Source organism: Pholis gunnellus (assembly GCF_910591455.1).
Source record: "Pholis gunnellus genome assembly, chromosome: 10".
NCBI lineage: Eukaryota > Metazoa > Chordata > Actinopteri > Perciformes > Pholidae > Pholis > Pholis gunnellus.
The window spans coordinates 2129130-2155878 of NC_136537.1; the positions used below are offsets into that span (position 1 = coordinate 2129130).

The following is a 26749-nucleotide window of genomic DNA, read 5'->3' on the forward strand; positions in this document are numbered from 1 at the left end:
GTTGGCTGTGTATCTGTTCATTTTGATAAATGTAATATAGTGGTCAACAATAGATTACGGCAGTTATTATAGTGTATAGTGTATAGTGCCCTAAAGATAATGGAGATACCAAATACGACAGGCAGATTTTGAAAGGAACAAATGCACACTTTGAGCAAGGAGAACAATATCAGATGACATTAAATAAGACATTAGGGATGACAGGAAATATGCACATTCACCAAACTGTCCACTATGTGGACGTAGCCACATCTAGAAGAGGGGTCACCAATAGGCAGTCTGGGTCCGGATCCAGACATTGTTGTATCTGGACCCTGGACCAACAACCGATAGATAATTGATAATTATTCAATTTCAACAGAGCACCTCTATTTTAACCAGCACAGCTTTTCTAGCCTTTACGGCACTTGTTCAGTGTTGTATATCCTCTCACGTGATGCTACTCGGCCAATCAAATATGTGTATTCCGATAATTATTGCCCTCAAATCGTGAGATAAACACATACAGGGAGAGAGACCCAACAGTTGGAGACAACGTGAGTCAGAGAAGTTACTTCACTTGGCATTCTCCAAAAAGAGAAAAGTGGGCAACAAGACCAGAGTCTTAAGAATGGACAGACTCTTGTATGTTAATTCTTAACTTGGGCAGTTTAAAACCAGTATAATATGTTCAGAGACCGTGGCGATAATTAAAAGCAGTAAGCGCTACGAGACAAAGATCACAGCTTTTGAACAAACGTACCCACTCACATCTGAAATGAAGGCACAGACAATATGATCAGAATCCTAACACTGACCAACAATGATGTGAAGAGAGGAGAATGAGGCTGAAGTGGTTTCAACAACCACAGATAGAACGTTAGACCCTGCACACAAATTCCTCTTTTTAGAAGATGAGAAGAATATAATATCGAGGTTTTCACTTCACACCTGAATGAACTGAATTTAAATCTGCAGGGCAAAGATAATTCAGTTCAGTTAATGTTTTCTAAAATGAATTACCTTATTTTAAGATGCACATTTTTTATTTAGTTTTTTAATCTAGTCCTTATTTTACTTGAAATGAGACGTGAACATTTATTTATAACTAGATTATGTATTATTTATAATTCATACAGTTCAATTTGAAATCTGACAATACTTATTGTTTAGATATTATTCAATTGAACTTTCTTTATTTGTTGTTGACTACATTCATATATTAATACAACTGTTAGGCTACTTCATTATACAGTATATTACTAAATCATAGTGCAAGTTCGACATTACTGTGCTGTTCCAGACCTTTGCATGAGGACATTATCTCCAACTGGGCCTTGTTGAATTTGAATTGACTAACCCTGATCTAGAAGCAACACATCACTATTGTAATTGTTGAACTATCAAATGACTTTACCCTCATGATTCCTCAGAGAAACTCTTGCATTCATTCACCAGACTAATATTGGATCTCTCCATAGTGGGTTGGTCCAATTTCACCCAATCACTAAATGGTTCACTGCTGCACCAGGATGCCGAGAGACGATGTGGTCCCGTTTGCTCTCAAATCAGAATTCTTGAGCAAAGCCTGCATATCTGCAAGATGAAAGTCCCATTTTAACTGATTTCAAATACAGTCAAAAAGCAATAGTGCCAATTCCTGTCTGTTCGGAGTATTTCCCTCTAGAGCGACAACTTTCAGGATCAAGAGGAGAACTCCGGATAGAAAGAGGGATCAGTTGTCCCATCATGCGATGTCCCAATGACGCCACATGGGTGGCAGGAAAAGCAGTCAGTGCGTTGGCGTGGTGGTTATCCAGCAGCTCCGTGCGGCATGGACAGCGATGATGAAAATACAGAAGAGGTCGTGGAAGGTAAGCAACATATTCCTTTTATTGAGTTCCCCTGTAAACGGCGAATTTGTCTACGCACGGTGATTCTCGGTTGATTTGAGATTCGGAGTTTTCCGTAAATCTCGATGAGTCAGTCTGCCGCTGGGCCCGCCGGGTAACCTCGAGCGCCGGGGACTTTCTTTATGCAGGGTATCCGCTTGACGGGGTAGTCCGGGCGGCCTGGGTAATACTAGTGTCCCGCTGCTGGTTCCATTTGAACCAGGCACGAGATGGAAACACGATCGGTTACATGCGAGTCTTCCCAGTCTGCTCCACATGTGCTCGGATTACGAGCACTGCAACACTGAAGAACTGCAGTTTTCTTTCTTTGGAGCTCTTGTGCCGACGTGAACGGTCAGAATGTGATTTATTTCACAGTTGTTTAAGTTCGAAGAAGTGGATGAATGAAACGTGCGTTACGTGACTCTATGTGACATACACCCTTGTTTTATGAAAACCAAATGCAAAGGTGTAAAATGGTCACCAACTGTTGGCCTCTCTTTGTCATTCGCACCTCGTGGAACAATAGCACTCATGAATTGTTAGGGTGACCCACTAATATATCAATAGTTTCGATGAAACACAACACTTGATTAACAAAAGTCATGGCATGCCTCACTGTGGCCACAAGACTTTAAAATAATGACAGATAATGGGCAGATTTCACAAAGTCTCAACCCACTGGCCACTGCTATTTCAGGGTTTTCTTTCTATTATGTTTCGGGTTGTGTAGCCCATCACGTTCTATGCGTTCTTTTCATGTCTAGCCAGAGGCTTCTAAGAACTGTTTGGCTCAGGGGCCACATTGAGTTTAAAATGTGACAGACGGGCCAGTAGCAGATGGATGGAGAGTGTTTGTGTGAACTAATATAAATTACAAGTATAAGCCATCACCTAACAAGTAAAGAAAACTTACATTTAATTTCAGTGGAACAGTGTTGTTCACCCTTTTTGTAGTGCATCAACGTTTGGTGTCAGTTTGGTTGTGGCAGTTCTCAGGACAGATGTGACAGATGTTCATCAGTTAACTGGGATCTGTGACGTGATTTGTTGATGTTCATCACGCTGAACGTCTGCTCACACACGTAGGTAGAGTCTAACAACACCAGCATCCTCTGTGCCATCCTCCTGATGTTTGGAAACTTAACTTTGCTTAGTGAAGCAGAAAACTCATCCAGTTTAAGGGAGTTGGACTTCGTTTTAAAACAAAAGCGATCTCCGTCCACACGGCGTTTCAGCATCGTTTTAGAAATGATCTCCGTCCAGATTAAGACGAATATCACGTGACTATTCACGTACACTGGGCATGCGGGTGGGGGTGTCAATGTAAACAGGAAGTAGATTGGTTGCTTAGCTAAACGAAATACGACAGAGTAATAAAGTAGTCTTTAGTAATGAAAGGTCATGTTTGATACTTAAGATCTTCTCTAAAATCTTCCTCTATGAACTCAAACAGACACATTTAGTGGAAAGTTTTAGAAGTTTTATTTTTCAGACTTAGTTACAGCGCTGCAGGTCTTAATCTCTCTCTCACACATCAAATGTACTTCAAAATCAACACTTACACGTAAAGGTTTACTTGATTATGATCCATAAATGTGGTCAACACACGTCTCTCACTCGTTTCCTCAGTTTCATTGTCTGTTCTCACTCGTAGCTCTGCTGGTGTCTGAAGTCTGTCCTACAGAAGAGCATTTACTGCTTTTGTTCCTTTACATTTTATCTGCGAACTTCACAATAGTTGTGCAGAACAGAATAAGCATTAATAAGAACAGGAAAGTCCTCCGTTTTGTGTCCATCACCCTCCCCAAAGCCGCTAACCGTGACTTCAGACGTCCGCTCCTTAGGTCTGATAACGCCGCTGGACACGCTGCTCCCTAATCGCTCTAATAACAGCTGCTTCCTCCGTAATAATGCAGACCTTTACTGGACAACAGCTGCTAGTAAAGACAACATGGTCAGCATCACCTGTAATCAGTTGTCCATGTTGAATTAACCTGGTAGCTGATCGGTAATCATGGATGTTGTTGTTTGTGAGCTTCCAGGTATGGGTCACGTGATAGGGGTGTGAAGAACCGGGGAAGGACAATCATGACTGCTAAGAACCAATCAAGTAGTGAACGTGGGTCTACAGAGAATAGACCCCAGCAAAGTTGTCAATTGTGTCTGGAGTGCGCCATCTAGTGGGATCAACTGAAACGCCGGGTATTGCAGAAACAAGGCAAAATGAATGCGGTCTTTACTATAATTTGGACAATTTTGTACCAATATTTGATGGGCCGGATTAAAAAGCCCAACGGCCGTAGTTTGCCCATTCCTGGGCTAGAGGTAGAGTTTGGGTCAAAGGCTACTGAGGGAAATCTGTGTGCGTGTGTGTGCGTGTGTGCGTGTGTGTGTGTGTAGGTCCATTGGATGAAGATGATCAGCCCCATGGGTTCTGCACAGTAACCTATTCATCCAGTGATCGTTTTGAAGGACACTTTATTCACGGAGAGAAGAATGGCAAGGGAAAGTTCTTCTTCTTTGATGGAAGGTACTGCAAAGATAAGGCCCTAATACTCCTATGTATTCCGTTGTAATAGTATACAATCAGCATCATGTGTAATGTTTTATTACAGTTAGGCACACATTGATAAGCAGTAACGTATTATCAGCACTGTGTGTATTTACATGCACACTAATAATTCCATTCTATCCATACTTGCCTTCAGGTGATTTGCTTTAGTTATAGCTTCATTTTAATTGCAGCCCTCTTTCTTCTGTCTCTTCATAGTGCACTGGAAGGTTTCTATGTAGATGATGCTCTGCAGGGCCGGGGGCTGTATACATATGAAGATGGAGCTGTCCTCCATGGGACCTATGTGGAAGGAGAGCTCAATGGACCCGCTCAGGAGTGCAATGCAGAGGGCCGCCTGGTGTTCAAGGGCCAGTACAGAGACAACAACCGCTGTGGGCAATGCTGGATCTACTACCCTGTGAGTCAGCTCAGTGCTCACTGCAACACAGTGGCACTGGTTGCATGTATGGAGAATTCATTTGGTTACATGGCTTCAAGCCCTTCTGAGGCCCTATTCAGAATATATATATTTTATCTATATGCCACTGAATGTTCTCGAAAGCCTTGTTTAAGACATAGGCAGAAATATGATACACTTTATGTAGTAGAAGTAAAGTAAATGAATGGTCTGTTAATTGTGTGTATTGTGCATGTTGGTGTGTACTGTGGTGCGTATAGGATGGAGGCTGTGTGTTTGGGGAGGTGAATGAGGACGGGGAGATGACTGGTAACTCCGTAGGGTACATCTACCCTGGCGGGCACACGGCTCTCTATGGAAGCTTTGTGGATGGAGACATCATTGAGGCTCGCCTTGCCACCATGATCACCACCGAGAGTGGAAGGCCACGCTTCGAAATCACACCGAACAGTAAGGAGTTAATGGATCCATTTAGAATTTAGTCCTGAAATTGGCCACCTTTGTTTGTCAAGATACAAATCTTTTATCTAGGTCAGTGGTTCTCAGTGGTTCTGGTCTGGCTGCGGGACCCACCATCACCCCTTAATGACAAGCCGCGACCCACATTTTCAACTTCTCAAATGTATTTAATGAAAAGATGGTGCAGTTTGAACCTGAGCTGAACATGTCCTCTGCAGTCGGTGCAGAGAAGTTGTTCCCGTCAGTCCCCGTCCCACATGTTGGGAACGTAAAGGAGCGTGTTTGAGTTATCAGCATTTAAGAAAACTAAGTTATTGACATCAATAGAATTATTAATGTCAGTAAGATTAACGATTATTAACAATAACGCGGCACCACCCTGAGAACAGGGACCAATAACCAAATTATAAACTAAGTCTCATAATTAGTGTTCACTCACAATGTCACCAGTCTGAGTACTGTTACACATTCAGAGTGAAAGTGAAGGTTTAAGTTAGAGCGCAGACCACATATCAGCTGTTATCACAATACATGCACAAAGTAATCACAGACAGCTGCTCTTTAAAGTATAACAGAGTTTATTAAGCTCCAATAATAATGATCTAGTCAACTAATATCTAAAAGTAACAACAACTATACATTTATGTGTGTGTGTGTGTGTGTGTGTGTGTGTGTGTGTGTGTGTGTGTGTGTGTGTGTGTGTGTGTGTGTGTGTGTGTGTGTGTGTGTGTGTGTGTGTGTGTGTGTATGACGTGATCTGAAACGTGGCGACGTCTCTCACGAGACCACAAAGTTGACACGAGGCTCTACAATGGCGGACAATAGAGACCTCGTTACTTTGAGAATTACGTTCAAAGTAACCAATATCATCTCTCTGTCAACCTACAACTGAACAAATCATCATTTTAGAACACGTGTGTGTTTTCTGACGTTGATGTTGAAAATAGGTCTTAGACGTTCAGACCGAACATCACCCAGTTAGCAGCGTTGGAATCCCGGTTGGTGCTCACTGGGATGCAGGGGGGACGGGTTACACAGATGGTGAGGTGTTGAGTTGAAGCCAGACTGTAGAAATGAAAAGTTCGACACAGATTTAATTTCACTTCATATTACGTTATTTTGTACTTATACAGGACTGTCTCAGAAAATTAGAATATTGTGATAATCCCCATACGTGTGATTTAGTTTACTGAACCAAGCTGAGTGTTTTTCAAGGCTCAGGAAACCCTTGCAGGTGTTTCGAGTTAATTAGACGATTCAAGTGATTAGTTGAATACCCTACTAGTATACTTTTTCATGATATTCTAATATTTAGAGATAGGATATTTGAGTTTTCTTAAGCTGTAAGCCATAATCAGCAATATTAAAAGAATAAAAGGCTTGCAATATTTCAGTTGATTTGTAATGAATCCAGAATGCATGACATTTTTGTTTTTTTAATTGCATTACACAAAATAAAGAACTTTATCACAATATTCTAATTTTCTGAGACAGTCAGACAGTAGATCATTCCATAGGCACCTTTCAATTGTAAAAGATATTAACCAACTCAAACTTCACTTGTATTTCTACAGCGCTGTCGACTCTCCTCAGAGGAGAGAGCACCGCTACCGACACCTGTGCTCAAATGTGGAGCAGCTGATGAAAGTATCATTCTCCATCAGATAACGTCAAATAGAATTATACAACTTCATCACAGCCTTTAGGTTTTTAATAATCTTCTAATACTGTGCATATAACACAAAGTACAATTAAAGTTTTCATAAAGTGTTTGTGTAAAATCACTGCAGTAAACATAAAGTAATGAATTTATAATGTATCCCATAGTGACAGATTCTGCACACTGTAAACAGATGAAGTGAGAAATGCTATCCGATGCAAATATCAGAGCTCACTGAAGTCGTGACGGAGAGTCACACTCTGCCTTCTTTTTTCACCTGGCAGATCTTCATTATGAGTCCTAATCATTATGCAGGCCAAGTTCACCACAAGATAACCTCAGTACATTGTATTCACCTGTCAAACTTCCTTTATTAAACATGATATCCAGGGTGTTGGATACCACTGATTGTCGCGATCATTTTGAAAGCAATCAGTCTGATTTCTGTAAACATATAAATACTACGTTGACACTAGTAATGTGGAAGCTGTGTGCTGCAAGATGTATTTCACCAGTAGCACTGCATAAATGAAAGAATTAGGAGGAAACGAGTGTTCAGGGACCACCTCATCCACAAGCACTTTGCTTTCTGTGTCAGAAAACATCCTTTTCTGGTCTTCCTCCCGGTAGTTGCCGTGATTCACCGTAAGGAACAATGGATGAGCAGTCTCATGCATTGACCATTTATGGTTGAATGTGGGCGTGTAGAGGGCGGGATATGAGGCTGAACCAGCTAGATTTATAAAAGGAAATTCCGCACTGGCAAGCATACACAAGGTTTTATGAATCGGACTATTTTTTGCCATATGAACATTTCCTCATTTGTACGTACGCAAACATTTATTTTGGATTTCACGCACTGTTTTATAAATTACCCCAGGTAATTATTGTTCAACTTTCACTGTTCAAAATTTCCGTAGACATCTGGACACTAGCGTGACATACTCTGTTTTTAAGGTCCTGTGTACTCGTACGACAAGTCCACGTCCACCTGTATCGCCACCCATGCTGTGCTTCCTGACCCTTATGAGAGTCGGAGGTAAGTAAGCTTCATACTGTACATACTGCGAGCCTGATAAATGACATCTCTCTTCCTGAATCTACCATCAGAATTAGAATGTAACTGGGGTACTGAGCACGTCCATGTTGTTTCTGTGTGTCAGGGTGTTCGTGGCAGACTCTATGATCAAAGGAGCAGGAGAGGGGCTGTTTGCCAAGACGGACGCTGATACCGACACCGTGATGGCTTTTTATAACGGAGTTCGCATCACACACTCTGAGGTATGATACATAGAGTTCATGTAAAGACCTGCAAGGATTGTGAAGCAGCTGAACTCATTCTGAAAAATAAAAATGACAGATTTGAATATTAGTATTATCTGTAATGTTGATAATAATTAAATGAAATCCTCATATTGAGTGTAAATAAAGTAGTTAACGGGCGAGCAGAAACGTTTTTAATTGTTTGGTAAAATGTGAATGCAAATAGGAAAAGTTCATTGTGGTTCAGATAGATAGCTAAAATTAATGGCTAAATGATTAAAGCTGTTAACTTAATATAATGGAGAAATTATTGAAATATTTAGCTTAAAGTAATAGATAACATTTGAAATAGTTGGCTTATAGTAATGAATAAACAATTAAAATAGTTATATAGAGCAATATACGTATATATAATATATATATTCCGAGCATTGATAACTATTTGCAATATATACTATTTGCAATATAACCAACTTGAGGAAGCGTAGCACCCACCTTCAGGTTCCGTAGTTTGTACAGTTAGTGCTGTTAGCTAAGTAGCGACCATCTTGAGAGGCAGTCAAAATACTCCCAATCTCGTATGTTGCACCTTAAGCGTATAATCCAGAGCGACGCCCAATTGGGCGTCACAAGAGTGTTTTGCCAAGAAGAGCGTCATATAAATCACTTTTCCGAAACGAATATAATGAATTTTACCCACATGCTATATACCTACTTCACGACGAGGTTCTGAGAAAAAATTAAAAAAAAGTCATTTTACTCACTCAAAACACAATTATACACAAAGTAATATATAAACTACCAAGTTCTAGCACAATACCACATATTATTCAGCGAGCTACGCACTCCGAATGCAGATATCAACACAAAAAAGAGACCGTCATGGCCGAACGATAGCTTAACAAGCATGAGAATTCCACCCTGAATCCGCAGATATCTTCCATATTTCTCTCCTTCAAACCGTTGAAACGTTACACTGTAGAACACACACAAGATCAACCAACCACAGAGCAAAACATTTGAAACGCACCGTACCTTGAGCTGATTTTCAGGGTGAAAAACTCTGTAAATCCACTTAAATCCTTTCGCTACGTATGCGCCCGGTCCCTCTCTTTCTTTTGAGAGTAAAATAGAGATAATCTATTCATTTATGCATAGATAATACTTTTACTTTTCAGCGAATCATTTCGACGCTCAGTCTGTTGCGCAACTCTTTTGGAGTTTTAGTAGCTAAAAAGTCTTTCAATCATCTGACTGACCGGCCAACTGCATTCTACACTCATTTCCGCATTCTTAGACATATCACATGTGCAAATCGACCAATCATAGGCTTCGAAAAGGGAGCGACGTAAAAGAATCACATAAATCAGGCCCCTGAGAGGTCAAAAATGGTTCAAAATGATGCCAAACTGCTGTATTAGATAGATTGAACCCTGTTAGTGATAAAACAAGTGAAATATATAGTTATATAGTATATAAAATTAGAATAGAACAGCTGGAAACCTGGTTCCAAAATTCGTTTTCCGAATTTTGGCTTGAGCTGGCATGAACTCTCTATACTCCAACCTCTATAAACTTGGCCTGCTTCACTTTATCAAAGCCAATTTTTTTTCAAAAGGACTGCTGTCATGTTGTGCTATGATTGTGGAGAGTTGTAGGCTTACTGCTGCATTATTTCAAAGACAAAAGTTTTCTTTTCCAGGCGAACCTGAACATTTTCAATTTGAGCTGTGTGTTATATTCATTCAGCATTAGCCAGTAACATATACACTGATATGTACACATATTAACATATCTCACAAGTGTTAGTGTTATTAAACCATCAAAATTATTCAAATAGACCTTGTAGTTAGAGAGACAGACTCTCTTGAGTATGGGTATATATTTTTCGAGCAGAGGCCTGAAAATAGGCCTTAGAGGTTAAAAGGTTAAAGGTAACGGTGGTTAAAAACCATAGCTAAAAGTCACTACAAGGAACAGCCTCAATTTAATACTGATGTCTTTATATGACTTACATAAGTAAAAAAGGACCATCAGTGAGAAGATTATCTATTTCTATGTAGTTATTGCATCTTTTTGCATCTACTATGAACTATGGGCCTGATTTGAACACAAAGGTTTTGCTCAAGCTGAATCTGCAATTGGTCGACTGCTACCATCATAACTCGATCTGATCATCCACAAAATGACTCAAATATCAAAACATGATCAATACTAAAGTATTACAAATCGTAATGCGGCGCTCTCGCGGATTCGGTCAATCATATGGTGTGGTGGCTAGCTAACGTTCAGTTAGCTAACGTTAGCCAACTAGTGCTGCAATGATTATAGCTAAGATGACTCAAATCAACAACATCTCACAACTGTCAACACTTCCTCAGCTCACTAACTCGCTAGCGATCTGTCTACTACACTAATTGTCTCATTTGATTTACGATAGCTAGCGAACGTTAGCCTAACATACACCATGTATAGCTACATTAGAAGATCAGACACCTGTCTCCCCCCCTCCCCCGACACAGATATACTCCAATCCTGTGGGGAACACTGCTAGATATCTTAACAGGTTTATGATAATTATGATAACTAAACATTAACGTTGCGGCTCATGGGATTCATCTTAATTTATCCCAATGTGTTTCCTGTGGTTGGATGGGGAGTTTTTGAATGCCAATATTTCAGTAGCTTCGGGTAAGAGGCACTTCATCTGGTACGAAGAATCTTTCACTCCAACATAAGAAAACATTTCTCGCAATATATGGCCACGGTGTTGGTCTTCGTCACCACCATCGTTTTGTTGCGGGAGTAGCAGGTGCTTCCATTTCTGAAATCAGTCATCGTAGAGTGGAATTCTACTCATGTAGTCGCTCGCTAGTGTGGAGAATTTAAGAATTAAAAGCATTATTTAGTAGAATTTATAACACCCTTAGTGGTGCGCCAGGCCATGGTAGTTCGCTTTGCAGGACCCGACTAGGTCGGGCCTGTGAGTGGAGTTGCACGTGGTCTCTGCTCTCGAGATGCATACTATCGATAGTGTATTATAGATTGTAATTGTTATCATCAGTTTACAGTTGTCATCGTTTAATTAAATACTGTTTTGAATTTGGACCGGATCGAGCTACTTTTTGATGCGCCTGCGCAGAAAGAAGTAAACACAGCAGCGGCCTTGCGATTCCTCCAGTCGCTTCAGCCTCAACACTAGCAAGCATCCTGGGCATCACTGGGAATCAAAACACCGCGGCTTTGAGAGCAGTTGTTTGCAGTTGCGCATTAACGTGATTAACCAATGATTTAACTTGCAAGCTAGGTCCACTGATTCACCAAACCTGCTTGCTTGCAGTCTGTGTTCCACCACAGTCCCCGACGTTGGTCTCATGATTCATTTTGTTTCTAAAGAAAGATTTTATTTTGTAGCGAGTAACGAAGGTTTCAGGGGAAATGTATCGGAGTCAAAGTATCAGTTTTCTTTGCAAAATGTAGTGAAGTAAAAGTAAAAGTCAACAGAAATATAAATAGTAAAGTAAAGTACAGATATAAAAAAAAACGACTTAAGTACAGTAACGAAGTATTTCTACTTCGTTACTATACACCACTGATTGTTGATGCCTGTCATCAGGTCCAATTCCCTACAATGCCCCTGAGAGTTCATTGTGGCCTCCTTGCGGCCTTCAACCTGCAGTCGTAGCTCCGGCAGGAGGCAAAGAGCACCGCGCCTGGCAGCAGCGGCTCCTCCCCCTGCCAGGAGCGGTGCTTCGCCTCGCGGTTCCGCTGGTCCCACCGATCCAGATGGTACCAACTATGGATGATCGGGAGGATCTTTCACATGTACAAGATGACTGGTACACTGACTGTAGTGGACAGCAGGGTCCGTCTGTGGCTGAAAGACCTGGAGCAGACTTCGACACCACATTGTTGAAGGCAGGCACAGGAGAACCAGACCCAGGACTGAGTGGGGAAGGCTGTTCGACCCTGCTGCAGTAAAATGAGAAGTTTTCTAAATGGAGTCTGGCAGCTGTAGACATTTACAACACAAGGCAATTGTGGCCAGGAAGCACTACCTCTTTTCTCCACAGGGGGCTCCAGAATCAACTCCAAATTAAAGTTTATTTTAGGCAAGGCAAGTCTATTTGTATTGCACATTTCAACAACAAGGCAATTCAAAGTGCTTCACATAAAACCATTAAAAGCATCAAAACAAGGCAAAAGAAAAGGAGATTTAAAACAATTAAGAACATTGATTGAAACATTAAAAACACTAAAAAGCAGTGTAAGAAATAAAATACAGTAGTAAAATGTAGAAATACAGGAAATTGATTAATATCCTTGAATGTGGTTCAATTAAAGGCAGCAGCAAACAGAACAGTCTTGAATCTGGATTTAAAGGAGCTGAGGGTCTCAGCAGACCTGCAGCTTTGTTCCAGATATGTGGAGCAGAACAACTGAACGCTGCTTCTCCATGTTTAGTTCTGACTGGGAACAGGAAGTAGACCGGTCCCAGACCACCTAAGGGGTCGGGATGGTTCATAAGGTAGCAGCAGATCACAGATGTATTTTGGCCCTAAACCATTCAGTGCTTTATAAACCAACAGCAGGACTTTAAAGTCAATTCTTTGTTGGACAGGAAGCCAGTGCAAAGACCTCAGGACTGGAGTGATGTGATCCACTTTCTTGGTCTTAGTGAGGACTCCAGCTGCAGCTTTCTGATTGACTTTTTACAGAGACCTGTAAACACTCCGTTACAGTAGTCAAGTCTACTGAAGATAAATGCGTGTGTGAGACAGGAGGGACCGACTGTGATGGAGTGAAGGGGGGTTCCGGACCGAGCGTGTCACCGGGGGGGGCGGCAGCAGCAGCAGGAAGTGACGCCACACAAACGGCTGTTCACCACTCGCTGCCCGGTTCTTGTGTTAAAAATGTCCGCTTAATAATAAAAAAAAAAAATTCCTGCAGCTCCTTCAATGTTGCTGTAGGCCTCTTGGAAGCCTCCCTGACCAGTTTTCTTCTCATCTTTTCATCAATTTTGGAGGGACGTCCAGTTGTTGTGCCATATTTTCTCCACTTGATGATGATGACTGTCTTCACTGTGTTCCATGGTATATCTAATGCCTTGGAAATTCTTCTGTACCCTTCTCCTGACTGATACCTTTCAACAATGACATCCCTCTGATGCTTTGGAAGCTCTCTGCGGACCATGGCTTTTGCTGTAAGATGCAACTAAGAAAATGTCAGGAAAATCCTACTAGAACAGCACTTTATTTGGGATTAATCAGTCACTTTAAATGATGGCAGGTGTCTACTGACTACTATTTAACATGAGTTTGAATGTGATTGGTTAATTCTGAACACAGCCACATCCCCAGTTATAAGAGGGTGTGCACACTTATGCAACCACATTTTAATTTTATTTTTTCCCGAAAAGATTTCAGTTTGTTTTTCATTTTAATTGTTCACGTTATAGGTCACATTAATGGTGGAAAAAGTTCTGACATAATTTATCTTGCTCTAATTTTTTTACATCACAAAAACCTGGCATTTTAACAGGGGTGTGTAGACTTTTTACATCCACTGTATATCTCCAATCCAGAAATGACGGGAGCCATTTGTGGACTGTCCATCACAAATAAAAGATTCAATCCAAGATTATCAATCTAAAATGCAGAAAAGAGAGAAGCGATATCTCAAGCCTCCAGAATAATATGTATATATATTTATTTTTTTTAATGAATTTTGTTCCCCTTTAATGTAATGAATAAATGTTTGAAATATTTTGCTAAAAGTATTGGATGAATGATAAAATGAGTACCACCCTTCACATGTATTCTTAGGTTACCTCTGTCATTTTGCAGTATTTTTACTTATTTAACTTTTTTTTTTTTTTGTCTTTTTACAAATAAATAAACTCAGGTGGACAGCAGAGACTGGGCACTGAACGGGAACACAATATCATTGGACGAGGATACGGTCATCGACGTCCCTCAGCCATTTGACCAGATGGAGAGATACTGTGCCTCTCTCGGTCACAAGGCAAACCACTCCTTCATCCCCAACTGCAAATATGACCCGTGAGTACAAACGGTCAGAAGCAGGGAGGGGAAGAGAGTCATACATTTTCAAAATAAGATTCAAATTTTGAGATTTAAAGTTAATTGACCCTTTGCAAAACCCTGCCCCTTGCTGCTACTGCATCAAGCTGTCAGAGCGACCATAAAGCCCACACTGTCACTAATCGCAGTCCCTTAATGCATATCTACTTTTTGGAAAAAGCGATGTCAGAAGCAGACAGAAGGGTCTACAATATGCATTTGAAGGATATATCCAGGTTGTCAAACTGATTCAGCAGTGAAATTAGGTTTTAAAAACCTAAAGATAAAAGCTAAAGCTTATAGATCACAATGTAAAAGTGAGCCGCCACGTCCCTGGTGCTCGAGACGGAAAACAATGAAATTCAGGAACAACACTGTTCCTGTAAAGTTGGGTAGGTCTTTATTCACTGTTACAGCTATAAAAAAGCAAAAGCATTATGTGTGTGCTTCCGTTATACCTTCAGCAGCTAGCATAGCAAAGAAGTGGCAAAGCTAGTTAATGAAGTGCTAATGTACCCTGCTAACGTTACCTATACAGGTTTCCCCTGTAAGGGCAGCTGCAGTATGTACTTAAAGTAAAAAGAAAAACAATGGGATTTGGAACGCAGCTCTTGTTGGATTTCTTGGCGGCCATCTTTGATTGGGCCATCTTTGTATTTTTACCTTGTCAATCATTTTGTTTTTTATGCCATGACCTCAGTCACCATTTTGAACCCGGAATGCCATCCTAGCTGGGTAATTGATATTAATGTATTATCATGATTCATTATTAATAAATACTTTGCCATGTAGCTACATGTAACCATGTAGCAGAAATACACCAGTGACTTGCAAAGCATTCAACCTTTTAATTACTGTCAAAAGGATAATGATCTTTCTGCATTGATCAGGCCAACTTTCCTCCTTTTTATATATTCTTTTCTTCCGATTCCATCACTATGGAACCACAATGTTTACTGATCAACTGACAGTGGTAGATTGAATCTATGCATACATATCCTGTACCCTAGTTGTCACCATCTATTGCAACAAATTGTAACAAAAAGGAGGAAAGTGATACATGTTGCGTGGCCCAGAAACAGACAGGAAGCGATCCACAAATATGCAAAAGTCAATTCATGTGTAAATGGATCCACAAATGCATATCACTTCATGTAAACCTGGAACATGTTTATGCTAAAGTGAAATATGGGTTTACAGAGGAAATTGTGCATATTTGCAAATCACTCTATTGTTTGGGGATGGTGAAATATTGGTGGATCATGGTACACATTTGTGGATTGTCTTCTGTGGGTTACAGATATTGAAGTGCAATAAAAACTTTTTTCGCTCTGTCAAATCTTTAATAAAGGCCCATTATGCCCCAAAATAATTGAAATAGTTGATTTATGGTAATAGTGAGTTATTGTCTAGCATTATAACATTTATAATTACAAAAGCATAGTGAAGTCATTATGGATTTGTTTCTTTTCAGAATCTGAAAGTCGTTTTTGTTTTGTTTGTGCAGGTTTGTCCACCCTCGTTTTGGACCCATCAAGTGTGTCCGAACCTTGAGGGCTGTGCAGAAAGATGAGGAGCTAACGGTTGCTTATGGTTATGATCACGAGACACCTGGGAATAACGGCCCTGAGGCCCCTGATTGGTACAAGCAGGAGCTGAAAGAGTTCCAGCAAAGACAGGCGGCTCCCACTAGCCTGTGAAAATACACATGATTTCCTGTAGACAATAAAACACCCCTCTACCTGTACTACCACCTTACAAGACTCCTGCAGCATTATGGCTCAATATCCCCTGCAGCTACAAACCCCGCCATCGATGTTTGAGAAGTTGTCATGCTTTATATGGTATTCAAATGTAATCCTCCTTGAGCAACTCTGTATGAATGGGAGCTTTGGAGGCCTAAGCAACAGAAGGACTGTGCAAAAAACCAAATGTTGTTAGAGGAGACATGTCTCAGGCTGAAGGCGATGTTCTGTCTGATTTTACCAGTGTCCTCTTTATCACATATTACTGGAAATAAAGATTACACGCTCATGGGTGGTGCTTATACATTTAGGATATAATGAAAAAACTATTACACCTTTCTCATTTACACGGTCTATATCTTCACCTAACTGTTTCTTATTTGTTTTTCACAGCAGCTGCAGTTTACGTAACAGTGCTCCCCTCAAGGCTTAGAGTTTAACAGCACTAGTATTTCTCTTATGTTTAATCTGTTTAGTTCACACCTCATTTGAACTAATTCAGCTGTCCCGATCCATCAGTGGCGGGCCGTGCATTTTATACCTGGGCCTTCACTGCTGTCCTCATTATGACGCCACATCTACGGTTACTATTTGTTTCATGTAAAAATGAAGCTCGACACTTATAAATACACTAACTGCAGAGTGCCGATACCGTTACATGAATACGCGCACGGGATGCTGCGTCATTAAAGGACAATGCATTAAAAAAAGTGCGGAGCTAAAACACGTATTCTACTGCACACTGAAGAGCACGGGCCATTCAAATATTATTCACACCAGAGGAACAATATACACCATAGACACATGAACACAAGTAGTAACGCGATTACTCCCTCCAGGAAATACACGACCCCGTAGTTCTTGTTAGTGACTTATTCGTCTGTCAACACCGAGAGGGAAAATGAGTCCACTTGACAACACATGAATCTTCAAAGAAGATCACTTAAACACTTTAACACTTTGCGCGGAGTATATAGACCGCTGCCGCTTCACGTGTCTTCTTGTTGCTGTGCACCCACTAAATGTGTCTCCAGAGCAACATAGGACGTAACAATAGTTCCTATCACATATAAAAACAAACAAAAATCCATCTTCATAAAAACAAGTTGTACAAATAATAATATATAATATAAACAAGCATATTAAATAATGACATAAATAATATTTATGGCAGTTAAAGCTACTGCAGTTAAGTACCAGAGCTGCTGTTCACTATTTAAAGACAAAGTCCATCCTCCTTTCTTTGTTAATAAAGAGTTTAATCTCACGGTTGTTCAGTATATCCGTGCGTTTTAGTTCCAGTAAGAAGTCCTTCTCGATTCATGGACGCCAGTGAAGACAGTCGAGCCTCCCCAGTTGTATTTCTTGAACACGTTTTAGTGCGTTTGAGGCTGAAAATGTCCGCTCCACAGAGGCAGCAGATATTGGGATTGTCACCGCCCCAACATGTCACGCTAGCCCACTGACCAATCACGTATGGCTAGGCCAGCTAGCAGCTCTGACATGTCAAAGAATATGCCCAACATGTCAAACTAAAGATCTGATTGGTTAAAGACTATGACAATCAATAATATCGTCTCCATTCGCTTAAACTGCACATGGAGGCACTGGTGAGTCTGCAGGCCTCGGGCCTCTCTTCTACCTAGAGACACAGAGGTGAAATCTGATTGGATAAAAGCTCTCCTTAAAACAAGCTGCACTGGAAGCAGAGCAACTGAGGAAGACAGTAGCTGTGCAATGAGAAAATAAGATAATGGGGGAAAACAAATTATAATACATGTAGTGTATTTATGAAAAATAATTAAATTATAAAATAGCTCTAACTTTGTGATTCTGTCTAGGCTTTGCAGGCCCTGACGGCCCACAACTGTTGAAAAATAAAACACTGCACCTGTGCTAAAGACAAAATGGCACACTAAATTTGACTTTTTATATCTTGAGATTTGAGGATCAAAATTAAGACCTGTCTAAGAGGTTATGCTAAAGTGGATTACTGTAATGTTGAAAGCTAGGTAGCTAAGCTAAAATCCTTTAAAATAATTGTATTGATATTTTTCATACATTTGGTGATGCAGAGCTGATCTTGCTTGAATTTGGCAAAACATTTTTTAGCAAATTAGTTTTTTGAATATTTATTATGTGGTACAGTGCCTCATGTAACCAATATTTGCAGGTAGTATCGGGAATTAACATTTTTACGGCAGACCAGTGTAATGTTCCCCATTCTACAGGTCAAATGTAGAAACCTACTACAGGTTTTGGCGCATAAATTATAACTCACAAATCCTTATATTTAATTGAGGGAAATTCTGCTTTTGGTGAATCTGTTTTAAATCGGTAAATCCTAACGCAGGAGTAGGGGGCGGGGCTTGACTGCCTGAGAGTCCAAACTCTGGGCATTAAACTCTGTACTTTCCACCTGCTGCCGGTCAGCACGTTAATGGATAAACTTCTACCTGCTGAGCCAACAGTGAAACCAGCCTGCTGCCCGGAATACACACAGTTGGAGAGAAGTCTTTCAGGAAATGTTTCAGAAACAGCTGCCATAGTTACCACCGGGACTCGTGTTTTTGACTAAGAAAGCCCACAAAAGTATCAAGACGAGTCTAACGTGAAGTTTCACACGAGCTCAAGCCGTCTCCTCTGACCGTGGAGAGATCGGTAGCAGGCATAGCAGCGGGGCTTTCTAGCGGTAAACCGGAGATGGGCCGATACAGGTACTTCATTTTCAACCAGAAGAGCGTGCTCGTCCACGGTATCCTCCAGCTGGCGTGTGCGGGTCTTTGTGTGGTGTGTGGGTTCATAGACGCTGTTTTCCGCAACGATACCCCGCTGAGTACCACCAGGACACCGGTGTGGGGAGGACTGGTGAGCTGTCGACCCTCTATCAGAAAGTCTTCAGTAGTAATCAATACGGCCTCGTGAAGGGGTATCACAACTGGACTGATGTATTATATAACGTGCTCTTCTGAATGAAGAACGTTCAGGTTACCTGGCTTCATGTGTAAATCATGACGTAACTTCAAACACACTGATCGTGTATATATTCATATTTTAATTTACAAATGTCTAAGATCTGTATTTTAAAATTTGCATATCAACTCAATTAACTTAAAACAGTTTCATTTTGTTCTTGTTATTCCAATGTGTGTATCGATCAGGCAGCGGTAGATCTCCTGAATATTGAACGGAGTCAGGTGTGAACCTCGTGTAATAACGGGACTAAAAACAACAACAACATGTTGACGTCGCGTGCCTCGCATTTGGCAAGCAGCCTACGCCTTTGTTCCTGTCTGCTGCGTCGTTTTGCTCAGGCCATTCTCACTTCCTCTCAGGTCATGGCCTCTCCAGGTGTGCTGGCGCTGTTTGCCTCCCAACGGAAGAACTCCATACTGGTAAGTGTGGTGGTCCTTCACTCTTCTTGTCTTGTATGTAGACTTTTTCTTTAGGCAAGTGGAGTTCTCCAACACGTGTTGGAATACTTTCCTCACTAATTTAAGTTATTTTTGGTGTTCACAAAGTAGAAAGAACACTATTCATTCAGACACTTGGTAAATATCTCAGACCGGACACTGAATTCATAATATCATAGCAACCCTTATTTATTTTCAATAATTATGTTTAGGATTTTGATCTACCTCTGTTCGTAGGGTAGCTTATGTACATATTCACCAAACGCTACATTTGGAAACATTGTACCTTTTCTCAGCAGTGGTGTGCACAGACACATTCTGTGACACTAACCCAGATTAAGCCTAAACCTGACCATGGAGTCCAAGGCTATGAGGAACTTTGGTTTTAACAGAATATATTGTAGTGACCCTTGGTAAGGAAAGCTACGAGACGTTATCTTCCTTGTGGTTGTTTTATTAGCGGACAGTACACAGGCTACTGTGGGCCGTAGCCTACGCCAAAACAACAGTCAACACCGTTAAACGTTCTCTAACATTTTAACAATCTGCTCCCGGTCATCGGCCCAATCCCAATGTCCCCCCTTACGGACTCACAGACTTTGAGGCGCGCTCCCGCGAAGTCCGTGAGGGTTTAGTTCTGTCCCTCTGTCAGATCATCGAGTGTTTGAGGCTCTCTAGCAGACATTTTGAGCCCTTTATGAACCCTTTCCGACTTACCCTAAGGGAATTACCCACAAATCATTGCAATGTGACGTTAAACACGGGGTAACCAGTGGACGCATGGAGACGTAAAAAAAGGTAAACAAAGAGGACGGCTCACTGTGTTCAGCCTGGAGTATTAGATTTACACAGAAACATTAAGGGTTAAAGATGGAACAAACAATAAACATGAAATCAGAGAATATTTACTTATTTATTCATCAAATATTAGATTTTGTCATTGAAGCTGTTTTGACAAAATCGAGTAAATAGATTATATGAAATTACTTCTCATCTTGTGAGTAAAGAGTCTGAAGACATTCAAATCAGGGAGTATATAATATAAACCCACAATTATACATCATATTTGTTGTCATTTTCATGGTAACGTGATATGTTGCAGCAAAGTGTCCTATTCATATTTACACCATCTCAAGCCCTCACAGTCACCAGGTGACGTCAGTAAGTCCTTGAGGGTTCAGGGTTTGAGGCTTTAGGGGGGACCTTGGGATTTGGTCATAGACTAACTCTCCACAGGCTAGCAGCACAAACACAACATCCCACCTCACTCTCTCTGCCAATCCAGGTACCTCATGTGTGCCACCCACCCCCATAGGTAGCCAGGATGATTGACAGGCTTCACAGGGCATGAGACGTTCACTGACCTCAGTAATTGCGATAACTAATCTTATGTAGAACTTCTTCCTGTAAACACAATAACTTATAACATAACAGGTTACATAACATTACATGTCACTCAGTCCGTTACAATACTATAGCCCGACCAATACTGCGTTTTTGAAGTTCATACTGACATAAGTTTCAAAAATTTTAATTTCTATTCACGATCTTTTTATGTAACTTTTCAGATTTTTTAAGGAATATTGTGTAGCAATTAGGAGGCTCTATTGGCAGAAATGTAATATAATATTATTCCAAAAATAACTTAAATTACTGAGGAAATCAGGGGTCTTATAATCCCCTGAAAATAGGAAATGTAGTGTTTTTGTGACATTGAGCCATTTATAGATCGTTGATATGTTTAAAAACAGTTTTTTTGACAAGTAAAGATTATACAGCTGGTGACCCTAAAGTAATCTCACTTCCATCTAAAATGGAAGTGAGAACACACAATGATGCGATTCTACTTCAGGCCAAAGAATACTGTGAATCGGTCAAGCTCTATTCGACACAAGATGGAGAGGGCCAGGCCAGTGGGAGTTCTCTGCTACCCCACAGTAAGACTGAACTCACATAGAGGAAGGCATGACTCCTCTCTGCATGATATTTGTAAAATTAACCTAAAATATTCGAATTGGATTACATTCTTTAAACTAAATGGTATATTAAGGAATTAAATGAATAATCAGTCGGAAAAAGAAATGCACAAATTCTCTCTATCTTACACAGATTTATTTTGTCTTCCCTTCCCCAGGTGAGTGTGATGGTGTTAGCAGCCGGACTGTCCTGTGTGGCTGCAGTGTTTATATCAGGTTACTCCTGTCTGACACTCACCTACGGAGAGGAGGACAAAGAGGTCTTCCACCACCACGACAGTCCTCATGTGGTAACCACCATCCACACACACGCACACACACACACATAGACAGACAGACGCACACACAGAGTACAGAGTACACATTTATTGGATCATTACTGTTATAGTAACACCTGTGATTTGCCTCTAGGGAAAATGCAAGTGTTACACCCCCAGAAAAGGGGGGGTGAATAATCACGAGAGTGATATATAGTTTGTTTCTCAGCAAGAAGTTTAATGTTCATCGAAAAAAACACAGGGAAAAAGATTGCGGGTATTTCCAATGCCACTCGGCGGAGACCAAAGCAATCGATCTCAGACTCGAGATCAAGACCACTATGTAGATCACAGTTTAACACTACATATCTCAAACTACACAATTCAGAACAAAGCAACTGATGCAAGAAAACACAATCTTATTATTTCAACCACGTATTCATGTGTGATGAGTTTTAACTCGTGGTTTCAGTAAATCGTCAAGTTATCTATGAATGATCCTCTCAATCACATCACATTCAACACAATAGACCATGAAATTACTATTTTCCTTAACTTATAAAAGTGCATGTTTTCCAACTTGTCACACATGTGAATACCTGGCCCTAACAAAAACAAGCTAAAACTGCTGAAAAACTAAACTAAACATTTCTGAAACGCTTAAACTAAACGAAAACTAGCAAACCCACTCTGAAAACCAGTGGTGGGCCGTCAGGGCCAGCAAGGCCTTCTCTGCTGGCCTAGACAGAATCACAAAGCTATAGCTATTTTATAATTTAATTATTTTTCATAAACACCTTACATGTATTCTAAATATTTTCCCCATTATCTTATCTTCTCATTGCACAGCTACTGTGTTCCTCAGTTGCTCTGCTTCCAGTGCAGCTTGTTTTAAGTAGAGCTTTTATCCAATCAGATTTCACCTCTGTGCTGTCTCTAAGCAAAACAATCTGCCCATGGCCTTCAGAATTACAAGTTTGCAGTTTAAGTAATTGGGGACGATATTGTGTTGGAGGACCTAAAGACTTATTGGCTCAGTTGAAGGTTTTTTCCACGACAGCAGAAAACACAGGATGGTAAATGGACTGTACTTGTATCGTGCTTTTTTAGTCTTCCAACCACTCAAAGCTCTTCAACACTACATGTCATCATTCACACACTGATTACAGGGCTACCATGCAAGGTTCCACTTGCTCATCAGCACTCTAATCATTCATACAACATTCACACAATGGAGAGGGAGCTATTTGGGGTTAGGTCTCTTGCCCAAGGACACATTAACATGGACTAGTGGAGCCGGGGATGAAACCGATCCTCTGATTGAAGGACGACCCTGCTCTCTGAGCCACAATGGCCCTTCAGGGTTGGAAAACAAAACACGGGAATCCTCTGTTGGAGGAGCTGCAGCATTTATTTCTGCTCAATCTGCAACTTTCACTGTACATTCACTTGAAATCTAACCGTAGTTGAGGTATACCTATGATGAAAATTACAGGCCTCTCTCATCTTTTTAAGTGGGAGAACTTGCACAATTGGTGGCTGACTAAATACTTTTTTTCCCCACTGTGTGTGTATATATATATATATATATATATATATATATATATATATATATATATATATATATTATACATACACACACACATCTGAGGACAGGATTTCATTTCACATCATCACATCTACGACTAGGCTACTTGATACGGGATTTCTACATTCTTTGTCATTTTCTCAGACGTTTGTGCTTCATCGGATGGTGAAGGGGGCCAACGCCACCATACTGCTGACCTGCACCATCTGCCTGGCTCTCTCCTCTCTAATCGCCTACGTGGGCTGCCGTAGTCTTCCCTGCTGTGGCTGCTATGATGCCAGAACCGGATTGGTATAGAAGAACACAGTCACCACAAATGGCTTAAAAATGAGTTACTGTTGCTTGTCAAGCTGTCTGTTCTCCACTGCACATATGCTGTTTCCACTGATAATGGTGGGAGATTTACCACGCATGAGTCAAGTAGTTTTTTTGAATAACTGTAGAAAAAAGCAGCCTCCGTCACAGGTGGCTTGTATCAGCTGTAGCTATCTTGCTGATTAAGCTGATGTTAGCTCCACGAGTTGGTTGAACACAGTCTCCAGCTGACTCGTTTTTAACCTGTTACCACTCCAGTAAAATGAGCCTAAAAGGTCTATCCAAGGCATACCCAAAGTAAATTGAAAGCTGTTCTTGAACCATGTGGAGTACATGCATGGTTTTGATGTCTTTTGAAAGGTAACACTCTGAAGTTGTTTCCCCAACAATCACTGTAAGTGCTACTGGCATTGAGTAATAGAAGTTTGAACACACTGAAGTAGAAGGTTTTTATTTCCGCCTGAATATTCTTTTGCAAACAGATGGCTGTAGATGACTATAGCTGTGACTTATTAGCTGGAAAACACAATGGGACCGCAGCATGAAGCCTTAACTAGTCCCAAGTTCAGATGTGATAACAATACCACAGAAAATGAATATTTTACACGTTTTACTGAGGGTATGTCTAGGCGCTTTCCAAAAAAGGCCATTTGGAGACCCATGGTAACCATGGTAACATACCTAGGCTGTGTAAAAATGTGTATTCATAATTCAAACTACAGCTTATTTATGTCAATATACAGTAATCTATATGTTATTTCACCATTATTTACTGTCCTAAAGTCTCCAAAACTCTCAATAACCACACTTTGTATTTAATGCACGGACGTAGGGACCGGACTCGCGGTGACGCAGGTGACTTCCACGTTCTGCCTCTAAATCTACTCCTGAAGCTGCATATTGTTGTTTTTTTTAATTTCATTGGCTATACGAAGCGTCAGTCATCAGAACGATCGGTTGCAATTGGCTCGAGCTTTACACGAAAGAAGAGGGGCAGGCACTTTCCTTCAACGCGGACTCTCGTTGGCTGTTGTAGGCTGTAGACAAGACATGGAAGCTCCTGTTGGGTCAAATGAGGTGACAATCGAAAGGTCAGAGTGCAGCCGCCATTCTGAGATCCAGTTTACATGTGAACTGAAGTTACGTTCGAAAATACATCGATAGTTACGCATATCTGCCGGCTAATTTGAAATGATGCAACAGCAGTCCGTGGGTATTTATGGACATAATAATGTGTTTTGGACGAACTATTTTACTGGATTGGATCGTCTGGACCTTTTGTTAATGTAACAAGACCGTTTTTGTTGGAATATTATGGATGGGTGGATTTTTATGAAGCTTCATGGGTAAGTTGCCTTGATTTTGTAATTGTTTGTTTGTTGGTTGGTGGTCTGACAGAGGCGTTGATTGTACCTGCTGTTGTGATTGTATCTTGAAAGGGTTTGCATAAATCGAATCACAAGAATCTTCGCTTTCCAAAGATACTTCGCATCAGTGCCTACCTAGTGGTAAGCTAGAATTGGAAAGTCACTGTTTGAAAAAAGGAAATTGTATACTTCGAACACCATAATCGCAAAGATGTCTTTATTCTGGGCATGCTATGGAATATTGTTTGTGAATATTGCTGTCAGATAAGAAACTCCACTTTGGTGGTTTTTAATGTTTGACTTGACCCTGGTCCTCAGCAGTCCAGTCCCTGTACCTTCTGCAGAATATCAGTCTGTCCCTGATGTTGTTCCTGGAGAGGATTGGCTTCTTTGTGCTCTTCTTGACACCAGGCCATCCTCCAAAAGTCTTTGCCTCACTGTGCGTTCAGATGCACTCACACCTGCCTGCTGCCATCCCTGAGCTCTGCACTGGTGGTGCCCCGATCACACAGCTCAATCAGCTTTAGGAGACGTCCTGGCTCTTGCTGGACTTGTTGGGCGCCTTGAAGCCTTCTTCACAACAATTGAACCTCTCTGCTTGAAGTTCTTGATGATCCAATAAATGGTTGATTTAGGTGCAATCTTACTAGCAATTAATCTGATCACTCTTCATAACATTCTGGAGTATATGCAAATTACCATCATAAAAACTGAGACAGCAGACTTTGTGAAAATTAATATTTGTGTTATTCTCAAAACCTTTGGTTGTATTTCCATGGTTGTGATTCTTTTTTGTGTGTATGTTGCAGGAGGCACTTGTTCCTCAGTGTGACCCAGGGGACACGGAGATGGTTTGTACATGGCAAGGTAACTAATGTTAAATGTTGTCTGTAATGTTGTCTGGGCTGGCTGTTATTGGAAGATCGGCGGTTTAATCCCTGGATCCTCCAGTCTGCTTAGCAAAGTGTCCGTGGGCAGGATACTGAACCCAGAATTGCTCCTGACCATCGGTGTGTGTGAGTGTATGTGAATAATTATTTTAGATCCTGATGTGCAGGTGCCTCTACCATCATTGTGTGACTGTGTATGTGAATGTTGACATGTAGTGTACAGTGCTTTGACTGGTTGCAATACTAGAAAGACACTTTATAAATGCAAGTCCATTGACTATCCACTACCATTTCCCAAACTAATCCCTGCACCTAGTTGCTGCAGATATTACTGTGTTTGGCAGTTTTTCTCCTAACAGTCAAGTGATGTAGTTTTCCTGTATGCAGCAGGAGGTGACGACAGGCTTTTCAGCTGTCCTGCTCAGTCCACTGACCAGGACATCAAGGAGGAAGAGGAGGGTCCTTCTAAACTGCCTCCATATAGCAGACTGACCTGATACACATCCACAGACTTGTCCTACACATTCCTATTGTTTTCTCCATTCCAGAGGAGGGGGATGGTTATGGATTATGTTTCCTTAAAGCTGTGTATTCACATTTCTTCATTATTGGATGGATGGAATGTTGGACAGAGCTAAACCTAATTTGTGTTCTTGATTAGACCGAGCACTTTGGACTGTGGCAGTGCCTTTATTTGTCCTTGGCCAAAGGTTTCTGTATCCAAAATCATTTAAAACCTTGCCAGAGTTGAATACCTGTATATGAATGAATGAAATGCCTAATTCACTGTGTGAAAGTCAGCTATGTTCACAATATATAAATCTAAGATATTTTGTGTATTTAATTAATAAAACCTTTTTTAATAAAGAGATCACAACATTTAGAAA

At 40.8% G+C, this 26749-nt stretch overlaps 2 protein-coding genes across 4 annotated transcripts; both read left to right on the forward strand.

The window, feature by feature from the left end:
- The first annotated feature begins 1798 nt into the window (after positions 1–1798).
- Positions 1799–16337, forward strand: setd7 (SET domain containing 7, histone lysine methyltransferase). Its single transcript, XM_079167297.1, has 8 exons — positions 1799–1853; positions 4275–4404; positions 4645–4846; positions 5107–5296; positions 7923–8004; positions 8129–8246; positions 14133–14290; positions 15819–16337. The coding sequence occupies exons 1-8, from the start codon at positions 1814–1816 to the stop codon at positions 16009–16011; spliced, it is 1113 nt and encodes a 370-aa protein (XP_079023423.1). The 5' UTR covers positions 1799–1813; the 3' UTR covers positions 16012–16337.
- A 2198-nt stretch (positions 16338–18535) lies between these two features.
- On the forward strand, positions 18536–26741 carry LOC306702096 (uncharacterized protein). Of its 3 annotated transcripts, none has more exons than XM_079167600.1 (6): positions 18536–18924; positions 19392–19451; positions 21604–21735; positions 23435–23581; positions 25782–25839; positions 26250–26741. In XM_079167600.1, the coding sequence occupies exons 1-6, from the start codon at positions 18760–18762 to the stop codon at positions 26357–26359; spliced, it is 672 nt and encodes a 223-aa protein (XP_079023726.1). In that variant the 5' UTR covers positions 18536–18759; the 3' UTR covers positions 26360–26741. The 3 variants fall into 3 exon arrangements, with proteins under 3 accessions (XP_079023726.1, XP_079023727.1, XP_079023728.1); XM_079167601.1 differs by having other exon boundaries at positions 26253–26741; XM_079167602.1 differs by lacking the exon at positions 21604–21735.
- The last annotated feature ends 8 nt before the right edge of the window (positions 26742–26749 follow it).

What these genes read in the sequence shown, in the direction of transcription:
- setd7 (XM_079167297.1), top strand. Translation starts at nt 1,814, where the DNA reads ATGGACAGCGATGATGAAAATACAGAAGAGGTCGTGGAAG. An exon ending in TTCTTCTTCTTTGATGGAAG is followed by an intron (nt 4,405 to 4,644) that starts GTACTGCAAAGA and finishes GTCTCTTCATAG; the next exon opens with TGCACTGGAAGGTTTCTATG. An exon ending in GACCCTTATGAGAGTCGGAG is followed by an intron (nt 8,005 to 8,128) that starts GTAAGTAAGCTT and finishes TCTGTGTGTCAG; the next exon opens with GGTGTTCGTGGCAGACTCTA.
- LOC306702096 (XM_079167600.1), top strand. Translation starts at nt 18,760, where the DNA reads ATGGGCCGATACAGGTACTTCATTTTCAACCAGAAGAGCGTGCTCGTC. An exon ending in CACCGGTGTGGGGAGGACTG is followed by an intron (nt 18,925 to 19,391) that starts GTGAGCTGTCGA and finishes ACTTCCTCTCAG; the next exon opens with GTCATGGCCTCTCCAGGTGT. An exon ending in GATGGTTTGTACATGGCAAG is followed by an intron (nt 25,840 to 26,249) that starts GTAACTAATGTT and finishes TCCTGTATGCAG; the next exon opens with CAGGAGGTGACGACAGGCTT.